This window comes from Ambystoma mexicanum, chromosome 8 (genome assembly GCF_040938575.1).
Source record: "Ambystoma mexicanum isolate Mex_15411 chromosome 8, UKY_AmexF1_1, whole genome shotgun sequence".
Taxonomy (NCBI): domain Eukaryota; kingdom Metazoa; phylum Chordata; class Amphibia; order Caudata; family Ambystomatidae; genus Ambystoma; species Ambystoma mexicanum.
Genome location: NC_090929.1, coordinates 793,992,170 through 794,006,749, shown reverse-complemented (window position 1 = coordinate 794,006,749; position 14,580 = coordinate 793,992,170). Strand labels below are relative to the sequence as shown.

The window sequence follows — 14,580 nt, the reverse complement described above, 5'->3', positions numbered from 1 at the left end:
TTGAAGCTGGGGAAGGCCCCGGGAGAGGACGGGTTCACGGCAGGCTTCTATAAGGCATTTGCAGGCCAACTGGCGGATTCCTGGCGGATCTGTTCACGAATATTATGTCCACAGGGAGGGCTCCTCCGTCGTTTGGGAAAGCATTAATCACGGTCATCCCCAAAGAAGGAAAAGACCCTGCAGACTGTCAATCTTATAGACCAATCTCCCTCCTGAACGTGGATGCAAAGTTGTTCACCAGAATAATTGCAACAAGACTAGAGGGCCTCCTTCCGAGGCTCATCTATTCTGATCAGGTGGGCTTCATACAGGGGAGGCAGGGAGCAGACACCCTCAAGAAGACTCTCCATCTTACGAGGGAGGCAGCACCCAGGGGGGGCAACCCAGTCTTGGTGGCCATAGATGCCGAAAAGGCCTTTGACCGAGTCAACTGGGAGTTTCTACATGGGGTACTAGAGAAATTTGATTTCGGTGAAGGTGCCCGACGAGCGATCAAGGCTCTGTACGCAGAACCGTCAGCCAGAGTTACGCTAAATGGGTGGCTATCATGTAGATTTAATCTTCAGCGAGGGACCCGACAGGGCTGCCCCCTCTCGCCCCTATTTTTTGCAATGACCATGGAGATTTTGGTGGAATATCTGAAGGGGTCCCCTGATGAGATGGGTATAGATGTGGGAGACAGAAACTTTAAACTCGGTCTCTATGCAGATGATATAATGCTCCACGTGAGGCAGCCAGCCCAATCTGTCCCAGCCGCCTTGCGGGTGATAGAGGAGTTTGGGCATTTTTCAGGATTGAAGGTGAATGTGGGCACATTTGGTCCCCACCGGTGAGGGACGCGATCCCTGGCCACAAACATCATCAGTCCTGGTTTGAAGCGGGGCTTTGCAGGGTGGGTCAGTTGGTGAAAGAAAATACATTCATAAGCATCCAGGAACTGGAGGAAGCATTGGGTATTGTCAGGTTGTCCCCACTCCTCTATCTAAGATTGAAGGGGTTATTCATGGCAAGGAAATGGAAGCAGCATATACAGAGGCAACTCACCCCAGTAGAGAAGGTCTTGGACACGCATGTAGATATGAAAGGTCTCATCTCCCTCCTGTATACGGCGCTTTTGTCCCGCCGTGAAGGAGCAATCAGGGGTCTAAGAACGAGATGGGAGAAGGACTTGGGCTGTGAAATTGGGGACGGTTTATGGGTGCGACTCTGTAGTAGGTCATTTAAGACCTCAATTTCGTGTCAATATAAGATGCACACCATAAAACTGCTTCACAGGTGGAAATATGACCGGGTAGTACTCTCCAAGATGTTTCCAGCTGTGATTCCCCGTTGCTGGCATGGATGCAGGGAAAAAGCCAATTATTGGCATATGTGGTGGACATGTCACAAAGTGCGCACATATTGGACAGAAGTGTTGAGCGGGATCAAAGAGGCGGACGGAGGATCCCACCCACTAGACCCAATCTTAGTATTATTTGGACTTGAAAGAAGGGATGAGCAGTTGGACAATCTTCCACACCTGTCACATTGTTTACTTTTAGCAGCCAGAGCCTGTCGAGCTAGAACTTGGAAAAGGACCTGCCTCCCCATGAAGAAAGAATGGGTGGCAGTGGCCAGGGATATTTATCTTATGGAAAAGATCACAGAAGCTATACAGGGATCCAGCGTTCTGATAGAGACTGAATGGCTCGGGTTCTTTAGTGCTTTTAGTAACATGGAAAGTACTGGTTGAAATTCCCAGAGAACAGTGACTCGGCCCCACCAAATAGTTAACTTGGAAAACATAGACTTTAATTCAGAGGAATCGGCCCATTTCCGACGATCTAGTCCCCGGTCGGGACTGCCGACAATGGATTGAACAGTTTAAGTGAAAGCAGCGATCAGAGACTGTGCCTTGAAAGGGGGTGGGGGGGAGGAGGAGGGGGGGGGGGAGGGGGAGGGTGTATACACCAGGGAATTATCTAATTTTTTTTTGTATAAGGTTTATAGGGACACAAGTCCCTTTCATGTTTGCTCCGAAGGTTCTCTGTTGTTTCATAAAACCAATAAAAATAAATAAAATTAAAAAAAACACAATGTCATTCTCCTGCAAGAGACCTGGGCCTTGGAGACCACACTGTTAGATGGCTACACATCGTAGGGGATCACAGCGAAAAAAATGCCAGAGTAAGATGTTATGGGGGTCTGGCGATTTTGATTGAAGCCTCCCTAACCTGTAGGTTTAGGGTAGTGGAGACTAACATGGACTACCTACAGGTGCTCCGTATTTTACCCTCTCGGGGGGACACGTTAATCATTTTGAACCTCTATAACAACCCCCATAAGGCTGAGGCAGACAGGTTAGCCAAAGTCAAGGCGTTTATTGATGAGTTATTTCTAAACAGGAGGAATCGTAATGAGCAATGCATATGGGGAGGAGATTTTAACCTCAAAATGGGTGTAGATCTGCCAAAGGATCTGTCAGATCCGCTGGAGGACTGGTCACTGAACATCCCCTTGCCCACAATGAAATATGGACGGTTGTGTGCAAGGGGTCTCCAAATGTGTTTATGGCTCATCGAATAGGGGCTGCGCGCGATGAACGGATACAAAGCACCCGATATACCGGGTAACCTTACCTTCAATAATCACCAAGGTTGGAGGGGGGTGTGGCCAGCAAGCGGGCAATGAGGACGTGATTCCTCACTGCTCCCAGTCCGCCAGCTAGATCCTGCCTTTATCCTGACAGTTCATGTTGTTAAACTCACAAAAATAGCTTCCAAAGGCGGCGGAACCCTTCTGCAACGGGTCGCTGCACTATGGACCTGAACCAACGTGTGGTTCTGGAGATACGCGCTGGGAATTCCAGAAGCGGCTGACTACGTATGCCAGACAAGATGGCCGCCGGGACTGCGAGCTAAGAGGAAGGTGCGCATTACGTTAAAGGCTCCACTGAACCAAGCGCCCCGCGACAGCAACTACCATCACATCGCTGAGACCGAAATCAGGAAGACTAAACAGTGATCCTGACCCCAAACAACATTGCGAGTAGGCGGCGAGCGCGCCCATGAAAGCAGGCGGGCACTGGCATCCCCTGCTCCGATACGAGGTGGAGCAACCCCGCTTGAGGACGACAGAGAGGACCAGCCGACTTTACGATCCTGATCACTGCAGCAACAAGGTGAGCCGCGCTATGGGTCCTCCCCGTGATGGGATCTCCAAGTGCCAGCGAGGCTCGGCTCCTACCTGCTGCCCCGGCGGTCGATGGGGCGGTCCCATCTGAGGCTGCGAGAAGCTGCTGTGGGCCCTTGGGAACGACGCGACCCGAGCTAGCAGGCAAACCGAGGAAGGCTGCCTGAAGGCGCTCCGGTTGCAGGAGAGCCAGGCCGACAGCAAAGCGAGCAGCGCCTGCGACAAGGAGTGAGCGGGGGCAACCAAATCAAACACGTCTCCTACCCAGAGACGGTGCGAAAAAGCTAAACTGCCTACCAACAACGATACGCAGCAGAATTATCCCTGGACCCCAACCGCTCACAGTGGGACCCTGAAAGTGGAACGCGACTCGCGGATTCCAACACACGTTCCACAAAGCAACCGAGAATGGAAGGTAAGCTGCCTACGCTGAGGGCATGGCTGTTGTAAGGTGAATGAGAACTGCGCACTGAATCTACAACGCTCGGAGCTCCCAATAAAGTAGTGATGTGGCTGAGCGCTGAGTGTCCAAGGTGAACCCAATAAGACTAATATCCTGTGAATACATCACCTAGCCGCCATAACACGCAGCAATAAACGTGGTTTACACACTTAAAATCGCTTGTGAGCCCAGACTGTTATCAAAAGCGACCACCTGCTGGGAGGCGAGCTTGTTCACAACTGGTGCGCCGACCTGAGTGGCAGCACGCAACTCAGAAGCTGAAGGGATTTGAGAGAGCAAAACAACATTCTGATATCACGGGCCCCGATCAAAGACTACTACTGAGGACAACTGAAACAAGCACGTCTCCCAGGAAAGGAGGCAACTGGAGTACTGGCCTGCTTGTCCGTGGCCTGAAGCGGCAACAGGGCCCCTAATCCTGCACTGTACGAGTCTAAGACACACGTTTGAACTGAGACTAATAGAAACACCTCCTTCCCGAAAGATAGGGTGCCGACCAAGCCAATCCTCAGTCCAACAAAACAAAGGAGGGAGAGGGCAGAGGTGATTACGCAGCAGACTTCTGGGAAGAAAACCACAAAGTGGACAGTGCATATAAACCGTAAGAGAAACCAAAAAGAGGGAAGAGGTGTTAGAGATTACAACGGCACCTCCCTAGCGAGATAGAAGCCAAGGCTTGTGGCTCTGCCGTCTTCGGAGTACCGCAGCCGGGTGGTCACGGACAGCACCATTTGGTAATAAACGCTGGACAGTGCACCTGCGAAGGCGGAACAAGTGTCTCTGGTGAACCACTTGACCAGTATCCTCAAGATCCTGAACCAACAGCAACAACTGGATGGTGCCTTGCCGAATCGTTGCGCCCGAAGCGAGCACCCCACTGACCTAAACAGCTGCACAAACATCGGCTGAGAGGGAAGGGAGCAACTAGAAATCAACACTGGCTTGACCACCATGGGGAAAGACAGGGCAAAAACGCGACAACGCAGAGCAAAATGGAGCAGTACACAATCACTACCCAAGTGCCCCCGCAGGAGCAGGGCACCATGGCCATGCATTGGGACCGAAGGTTGACAATATATCCCTTAAAGTCATCATGAATGCTATCACCAACTCAAGGACCTCCATGGAAAAAAAGATGGATGGCATAAGTGCTGAGGTGTCGCTATTGCGCCATGAGCTGCAAAAATTCACGGCTCGTACCGGGGAAGCAGAGGGCCGCATGTCGGAAACAGAGGACAGCCTGAGGACTGTAAAGCACCAAATAACCGGAGCATTGGCACGCCTCAAGGCACTGGAAGAATGAGTGGAAGAGAGTGAGGGCAGAGCAAGACAGAACAACATCTGGATCCTTGGATTGCCTAAAAACTCCGAAGGCCCGAGCATGGAGCTATTCCTAGAGCAATGGCTTGCGGATCTATTCACTCCCAAGACCCTATCAAAATTCTTCTCAGTTGAACGTGCTCACCAACGGGCAGACAAATACCCAGAGCTCCCCCGTGCACGGTAATAGCAAATCTCCTGAACTATAGGGATCGGGACGCCATACTGCAGATGGCCAGAACTACGGGCTCCATAACATTTAATGGCTCCAGAATCGCCTTTTTCCCAGACTTCACCAGAGAGGTTCAGAAAGCGAGGCAGTCCTTCGACCCACTCAAGAAACGCCTTCAAGCTCTTCACATAAAATACGGACTTCTGTTCCCAGCACAACTGAAAATATACCACAACCGTACGACAGTGCATTTCACGGATCCCAGAGAAGCGTGGAGCTGGGTGGGAAGAAACCTAGAGGGTGACTGGAGGCCGAATCTGAGGCAAGACATCGACAGGAGTCGCCCACAACCAGAGAGAGCACCACCTGAGCTCCCACAACAGGAGATGGAAGCACTGCCAAATGAAGGCAATGACTTCTGGAAGCAATCTCATCCTTTTTTTGAAGGAGATACCAAATATTACAGCTAATATAGTGTTGTAATATTTGGTATCCCCTTGATTTTGAGAGGTAACATTTAACAAAGCACTGCTTGAACTATCCCTGCATTGGGGAGGGGAGCACATCATAAGCCTTCACTGCGTCAGCTTCTGGAAGCCATCCCATCCTTTTTTTGAAGGGGATACCAAATATAATGGCTAATATAGGGTTCTAATATTTGGTATCCCCTTGATTTTGAGGAGTAACATTTAACAACGCACTGCTTGAACTATCCCTTGCATTGGGGAGGGGAGCACATCATAAGCCTTCACTGTGACAACTTCTGGAAGCCATCTCATCCTTTTTTTGAAGGGGATACCAAATATTACAGCTAATATAGTGTTGTAATATTTGGTATCCCCTTGATTTTGAGGGGTAACATTTAACAAAGCACTGCTTGAACTATCCCTTGCATTGGGTAGGAGAGTACATCATAAGCCTACACTGCGACAGCTTCTGGAAGCCATCCCATCCTTTTTATGAAGGGGATACCAAATATTACAGCTAATATAGTGTTGTAATATTTGGTATCCCCTTGATTTTGAGGGGTAACATTTAACAACGCACTGTTCGAACTATCCTTTGCGTTGGGGAGGGGAGCACATCATAAGCCTTCACTGTGACAGCGTGTGGAAGCCATCCCATCCTTTTTTTGAAGGGGATACCAAATATAATGGCTAATATAGGGTTGTAATATTTGGTATCCCCTTGATGTTGAGGGGTAGCTTTTAACAAAGCACTGTTTCAACTCTCCCTTGCATTGGGGAGGGGAGTACATCATAAGCCTACACTGCGACAGCTTCTGGAAGCCATCGTATCCTTTTTTTGAAGGGGATACCAAATATTACAGCCAATATAGTGCTGTAATATTTGGTATCCCCTTGATGTTGAGGGGTAACATTTAACAAGGCACTGCTTGAACTATCCCTTGCATTGGGAGGGCAGTACATCATAAGCCTACACTTGGACAGCTTCTGGAAGCCATCTCATCCTTTTTTTGAAGGGGATACCAAATATAATGGCTAATATAGGGTTGTAATATTTGGTATCCCCTTGATGTTGAGGGTTAGCTTTTAACAAAACACTGCTTCAACTCTCCCTTGCATTGGGGAGGGGAGTACATCATAAGCCTACACTGCGACAGCTTCTGGAAGCCATCTCATCCTTTTTTTGAAGGGGATACCAAATATTACAGCTAATATAGTGTTGTAATATTTGGTATCCCCTTGATTTTGAGGGGTAACATTTAACAACGCACTGTTTGAACTATCCCTTGCATTGGGGAGGGGAGCACATCATAAGCCTTCAATGTGACAGCTTCTGTAAGCCATCCCATCCTTTTTTGATGGGGATACCAAATATAATGGCTAATAATAGGGTTGTAATATTTGGTATCCCCTTGATGTTGAGGGGTAACATTTCACAAAGCACTGCTTCAACTATCCCTTGCATTCGGGAGGGGAGTACATCATAAGCCTACACTGCGACAGCTTCTGGAAGCATTCTCATCCTTTTTTTGAAGGGGATACCAAATCTTACAGCTAATATAGTGCTGTAATATTTGGTATCCCGTTGATGTTGAGGGGTAACATTTAACAACGCACTGCTTGAACTATCTCTTGCATTGGGGAGAGGAGTATGATATGGTATTTGTTGTAATAGTACATCAGAAGCCTACACTGTGACACCTTCTGGAAGCCATCTCATCCTTTTTTTGAAGGGGATACCAAATATTACAGCTTATATGGTGTTGTAATGTTTGGTATCCCCTTCATGTTGAGGGGTAACATTTAACATCGCACTGCTTGAACTATCTCTTGCATTGGGGAGGGGAGTACATCATAAACCTTCACTGTGACAGCTTCTGGAAGCCATCCCATCCTTTTTATGAAGGGGACACCAAATATAATGGCTAATATAGGGTTGTAATATTTGGTATCCCCTTGATTTTGAGGGGTAACATTTAACAACGCACTGCTTGAACTATCCCTTGCATTGGGGAGGGGAGCACATCATAAGCCTTCACTGTGACAGCTTCTGGAAGCCATCCCATCCTTTTTTTCAAGAGGATACCAAATATTACAGCTAATATAGTGTTGTAATATTTGGTATCCCCTTGATTTTGAGGAGTAACATTTAACAACGCAGTGCTTGACCTATCCTTTGCATTGGGGAGGGGATTACATCATAAGCCTACACTTGGACAGCTTCTGGAAGCAATCTCATCATTTTTTTGAAGGGGATGCCAAATATTACAGCTAATATAGTGTTGTAATATTTGGTATCCCCTTGGATTTTGAGGAGTAATATTTAACAACGCTCTGCTTGAACTATCCCTTGAATTGGGGAGGGGAGTACATAATTGCTGTGCACTGTGACTCTGGGCCAGCCCAACAGGTGCTCGGGGCACCAACACAAAATTAATGTGGCAGGAATCACCCTGATAGTCATGGTCACACAACAAGACCGCAGCTGCCGTGGGCTCCCGGGCAAGTAGCTGCTCTGTGATCACACAGAGGACCAGTGGCCTGGAGGCACCATGTTACACATTAGGGATGTAACGGTATTACGGTATACCGTTAAAGATACCGTGAACCACTTAATTGAACAATAATAACCGTCACATTGTTTATACCGTTCATACCGTTAAGTGTGCTTTTCAATCTGATTTGGAAAGGCTGCAGTAAGCAAGTGCTGCGCAGTCTTGGTCTTGCACCGTTGGATGTGCCGTCTGCCAAGTAGTTTCAGTTGGAGCAGTTTTTAATGCCATTCCATAAACCACACGTGCCTGACACAAAATCAATATGTTAGCAATAGGAAGAATAAATACAGTGCCAAGAAGGAAAAGGGTTTACTTTGGGTTGGCGGCTTTGGGGTTTATATATTTATAATGGATAATGTTTTCTAAACATATGACAATGGGGGATTTCCCTGATTCTATCATTGAATTTACATATAATAAGTCACACTGAAAAATGTACTCATCTCTGAGGGTATTCCCTGCTGCCATACCAAAGGGTAACATGTCCGTGATTACTGAACACCTTTTTGCCCGCAAGTAAACTAAAGGCTGTAACGTAAAGAGAGAGTGCGTGTGTATGCGCACAAGCGTATACTACCATCAGGCTCCAATGATCTGTGGCATGCAGGTTATCAAGATGGCAACATGTTCATCTTCACCAGTAGCCAGTGGGGGAGCTAAAAGCCTAAAGGACCACTTAAGAAAAGCTATTCAGTTTGCTTTGCCAGTCGCAGCAGGGCTGCCCCCCACTCCTCCTCTCCACATGTGTGTTTGTGCTTGGTGGAAGCACGGGGTGGCATTTCAGTGGAAAGTATGTTGAAAAGCCCAATTCTGACCCTGGGTGCCTGGTTTTGTTTGTGATGATAAATCTGACAATTTATGACCTTTTAGAAAATATTTGTTAAGATTAGTTAACTCCACCTGCTATACCGCGATAACCATGATATAGCGTCATTTGGCAAGAAGGTTATTGTACCATCATAAAACTAATACCGTGACACCCCTATTACACATGCTGGTCTGGGGCACCCAGACCGCACCCAGACTAGCAGGGCCACAGGCCTGTGATCACAAGGTGTAGGCCTGCAGGCCCTACACAGTGAGACAGAGAGACAGAGTGCCGTTACATTTAGTCTACCACCGTGGTATTGCACGTGCACGCGGAGGCTGATTCTTCCAGTCAGGTATGAGGCTATCATGACACATCCTTAGAGGGTGTGAGAAAAATGGTGCGAGACCCTCTTTTTTGTGAGGGGGCCTGACTCTAGAGGTTGTAGAGAGGAATGTCAAGAGAGGATTAGAGTCAAAGGCCTAGAACAAGGGTAGGTTTTGACTCTAATCCTCTCTTGACATCCTTAGAGGGGCAATACATGTTCTTAAAAGAGAAACACCACAAATACTCCCACTATGCTATGAGATGTGTAATATATATATTGTCAGTCTCGTTTATTGTGTGATTTATCTGCGTTTCATGTCAACCGTGTAAAATGAAATATTATTTGTATGTGTTTTACGTGCCTGCCATGAGGACTGCACCGCTACACAACACCCTCTACAGTGAACCCATCTATCGGGTCAATTTCCCTAAGAACGTAGTATTCCGGAGTATTTTTTCAATTTCCAAGCGTAGTTTGTGTACCCATTTCCATCACTGTTGGCAGCTGTGATTTATTCAGCTACTAATAACCAAATAACCCACCAAGTGTTGGCAGCTGTCATTTTTTTAAAGCTACAAATAACCATATAACCAACTAAGTTTCATTTAACTCAATGCAGCTCAGCTGACTGATCAAGTAACAGTGGCGTACCGAGCCAGGGGTTGGGGGGGGGGGGGCACGGTGCCACCCCACAGGCTCTTTTTAGAGCCTGAACGGGACTTTCGTTAGTGGGCCACCCTTCCCGTTCGGCACCTCAATGAGGGTGCCCAGCGAGAAAGGTGTCCCACTGGCAGGACAATGTGTGCTCAGTAATTCCTGCTCAGCACAGTAATTGTCCTGGCAGCAAGACACCTTACCCTTTCCGAAACCTTTGGCAGGACAATGTTCCAAGGAGCTCAGGGCAGCAGCACAGGGGCTTGCAAGTTGCTCTGTGTCAACAGAGCATTTCAATGTGAGCCATTAGGCACTATTGAGAGGGAGGGGGTACTATTAGCAGGGACTTTTGTCCTTTTAGAAATGTGCATGGCAGGGAGTGATCAGGTGTTAAAAGGTTGCATAATGCTGCAGGCTTTTTGAAATAATGACTATGGCTTTACCCAAGGGGGATTTGTTAGGCTCACATTAATCTGCATGATGCTATTGTGACTTTGCATGCAGGATTGGGAGAATAAAACCAAATCCATCCTCTTATTGCTCAACATATTTCTATAATGATGTATAGTGTAAAGTTAATAATGAAAGGGAAGTTTGTTATGTACTGTGCTTTGCTTCCAAGGCATTGATATAAAGTATTATTTAAAGCACATGAAATGCAAAGGGAAACCTTAATAAATATCTAAATAAACTAAAACTGTGAAGACGTGCTCAGTTGCTTAAATTGTCTCCATCCCGGTTTCACTATTAACCAAAGTGTGTGATCCTGGGCAGATCATGAAATCAGACCGTGTTTTATCTGCAGCTCACTTCAAAGCTTATGTGTTAATATATGATGCTGTTATTTTTTTTTTAAAGCCTGACTTGCTCCATATATAACAGTGCAATTAAGGTATTTTGCACCACAAAATTATTTGCCACTTGGCTTACTTGTGACAACTTATTCTAGTCACTTGCATTCTGCCTCCAAGTATCAAAGACTGATGATGCTCCTTGCAATGTGCTTTCTGTCAATTAATGTACGTTGATGTAATCCATATGCAAATTAGTTGATGTGCATGTATTTTGCCCCAGAGCGCCTGGACAGATCTCTAATAGATGAGTTCCCTGCATTTGTAATGATTCTGCCGTTTTTTTTGTTGTGTTAAAATGCGAGATGCCACTCGTAATGTTACTAAAAAAATAGATTGGTGCAGGGGTGAGCGGTTTGTGGGCGCGAATGAGACAACCTGGAATTGCGTGCACTGCATTTGAGGGGAAAGTAGCAGGAGTTTCACCGTGGTTGTCCCCCCAGCCTCTCTGGCAATGCTGAATACTCCCCTGACTGGACAATATGGAACTCGGGCGTTATGACGGTGTTGTGAAACATTTGGTACCCCATACCGAGGCTCGGAACTCTCCTACTTTGGTCTGCGAAGACAGGGGATACCGGATCGGTATGGGATACCAAATATTACAGAACAGCGGCGCCGGCCCGGGTATCTCCTACTAAAGGTACGGCGCCACCATTATGGCTCAAAGGCATTTTTTTCTGAAGCCTGAAGCTTTCACACACTAACGAGAGCTTCAGGCTTCAGAAAAAAAAAATCATTTCCGTGTAGTGGCCGGTGCTGGCACGAGACTAATGGGCCCCGGTAAGGCCCCACCTCAAAACGCAATTTCGGAGCTCTGGCAGGCTCCGCCCCACTTAAAGCCATAGAGTCCTGCGGACACATTTGTAAAGCTGCTGGCGCGCAGTGCAAAAAAATAGCGGGGGGTGGATGCCTCCCCAAATGTTCTGCCCAAGGCCCTGCCAACCCTGTGACAGCTCCAAGCCGGCCCGAGCCCACACAAAAGCAATTAACTATAAACACAATAGGCCTCTGCCAGGTCAGCACAGCCAACAGTCACAGCCTCAATAATATATACCTCATATGATTGATGACTCGACTGCAAAGAACACTCACCACGTTCAGTGGACTCTCCATCACTTCCATTTACTTAGCTGGGTAGCTGGCGAACGAACGTCTAGACTTCAGGTAGGCGGGGAATCCGTGCAAAAATTGTAGAGTCTATTTCTCGTAAGAAAAAAAATGACCATACGAACGTACACTTCATTTTCTTCACGTGACTTTGGACACGTTGCGTTCCCTGGTACGCATGCAGCGTATCACGTCATCTTCTCCTACACGTTGAGCTAGAAAGCGCTTGAAGGAGTAATATGCTATGTTTTGCCACCGACTGTGCCCAGAGGGGAGAGCCTTTGCCCTAAACTGTTGCAGCAGGGCTCAACGCCATTCCCCATTGGTGAGCAATCACCCTTGACATTGGTTCTCGCTCATGGAGCAGACACAACAGTGACGTCTGCCGTCAGTATGGGCGGGTGGAAAGCGGCACCCGAACTGACGGTGGCAGGCATGCATTTCAAACCTTGCAGGAAGGAGTAATAATAGATGGATTACTCATAGCGCCGTTCGAGATATGCCACCAGCCTCCCTTGTTTTTGTTTTGGCATAGTTAGATATTATTTATTGAATTCTGCTATAAGGAAATGTTGAAAATAATAGTTTTAAAATCGTGCATTTGTTTCATGCCTGCCTGCTGGGCCTAGAGTCCCAAGCTACTTGTTGCAAATACACAAATAAGGACGCAAAACTGGTGCTTATGAAGACCTTCCCTTTATTCTCCTTTCTCCCCTGCGTACAAGTAGGAACTGGCAACCCCCTGTGATGTTGCACCCCCTTCCAGAAATCCTGACTCTTCCCGCCTGATGCCCCGGGGTGCCTTAAAGGCACAGAGGCCCATTACATCACCCCTGGACAAATGTTCTGAGGTCGGCTTAGCATTCCTCCACTAAGTCCCTCCTTCACTCGGTGCTACAGCCTCAGGAATGTGGGCGCCTCGGTTGGTATTCTCCTTGCCTACTCTGGAGGTATCCACAAGTCGTCACAGGACTCCTTTGCAACTGGGTCATAAACAATTTTGGGTGCGTCGTGCTGGAAATGAGAGTTGTTTCGTGCAATTTCCTGTGTTGCATTCTGTGCTGTCACCATTGATCCTTTGAGGGCTACTACTCTGAAGGGATTTGGCGATTACCTTGCATCTGTCTTCCTTGGCAGTGTCTGTTTCACCAGTACCTCTCTTTGCCTATCACAAGTTCTTTGTGTGGTGCTCTCCTTCTCATATCAGTATCACATTTTGCCTGTTCTGTAGTGTCTCTTAATATGGTCGCTTCATCAATCGCCTCTTTTTCATCTACATTTCTCACGAGTCTGGGGTGGACCCTGTACTGCATCATTTCTGCCAGTGTCTTGTTGGTCGCTTCATGGGGTGTGTTGCGATAGTTCCTGAGTATCCTGGTGCGGGTTTGTGGCCTCTATGTATGCTCTTTGTATCGTCTTTTTTGATTGATCCCATGAAGCGTTCAGCCATCCCATTTGCTTGGGGCCCTTGGCGTGATCTTTTGGTGAGTGAAAGCCATGTGCTTCGCAAATGTGGAGAAGTCATGTACATTGAACAAGGGCCCGTTATCTGACTTGATTGTTTGAGGTATGCCCCACTCACTTAGCACCTCATCGAAGACAGCGGCTACCTGGGGATATGCTGTGGTTGCTACTTTATTCACGATGGGGAATCCGTAATGTTCATCAATGAGTACTAGTAAGTATTCCCGCGACTCCAGGGGTCCATAGAAGTCGACCGCAACCCTGTCCCATGGTCGGTCTGGAATGCGGGTTGTCTGTAGTGGGGTGGGGGCCACTGCCTTCACGATGCACTGTAATGGTAGACAGCTCTTCACCCAGTTGTCCACCATTGAGTCCATGAATGGGAACCAGATTTTGCATCATATCGGTTTCTTTGTGTTATCGGCTCCCCGATGCCCTCATGTGCTGTTTTGATTATTTCTGCTGTGAAGGTGGCTGGAATGATGAGTTTGCACCCTCCCAGTAGTATGGAATGATCCTTGACCACTAGTTTGTTGTGTATCTTTGCTAATCTCTCTCTTTCTTCATGGCTCACCCCCAGATGGTTTTTGACGGCGCGTCGGTAGTCCTTCCCCTTGTTGATGGTGGTAAGGACAATGGCCAACGCCATGGGTGGGTCTGAAGCAGACGCATTTGCAATGGCCTCCAGCGATATCGCAGGTGGTAGGGTATTGACCGCGACATAGTTGATGTACTCTGTGTCTCTTTCCCTGGATGTTGATGCGCCGGATGGGTGGTGCGAAATCTGCAGGGTTCTGGTCACCCCCCGGTCTATGAATGATTTCATAATCTTATTCCTGTAAGCGGATGCCCATTTTTCAATCCTGGGTGGCATCTTTATGCGAGGGTTCCCAAATAGGGAGAGTAGTGCCTGATGGTCAGTAGCCAAGGTGAACTTTTTTCTGATGATAAAGTTGTGAAAGTGCTCACATGCCCAGACTGCTGCATGGCTTTCCTTCTCGGGCTGGGAGTAAGCCGATTTCTGTGTGCGATAGGGTCCGGCTTACGTAGGCAACTATATGTCTCTGATGAGTGACCTCTACACTGGTTTGGGCGATGATGGCACCTAGTCCCACTGAACTGGCATCGCCGTTGATTTCGGTGTGCCATAATGGGTCAAAATAAGCAAGCTGTCTGGCCTCAGCAAACAATCTTTTGATGTCCTCAAACGCCTCCTG

General features: G+C 47.6%; 1 protein-coding gene across 13 annotated transcripts in view; it reads right to left on the bottom strand.

Moving 5' to 3' along the window:
- The window catches only part of NRBF2 (nuclear receptor binding factor 2), a 714,205-nt gene extending 701,674 nt beyond the window's left edge, over nucleotides 1-12,531 (bottom strand). For 2 of the 13 annotated variants that reach the window (XR_011268610.1, XR_011268609.1), the window contains exon 1: nucleotides 11,885-12,283. Coding sequence is in view for 2 of the 13 variants with exons in the window: in XM_069610628.1 (XP_069466729.1) it covers nucleotides 11,885-11,914 (30 nt within the window). In the remaining 11 variants the exon portion in view is untranslated. Of the gene's footprint in view, nucleotides 1-11,884 lie in introns of all 13 variants that reach the window. The other 11 variants (XM_069610631.1, XM_069610632.1, XR_011268611.1 and 8 more) reach the window with 10 other exon arrangements.
- Between the last annotated feature and the right edge of the window lie 2,049 nt (nucleotides 12,532-14,580).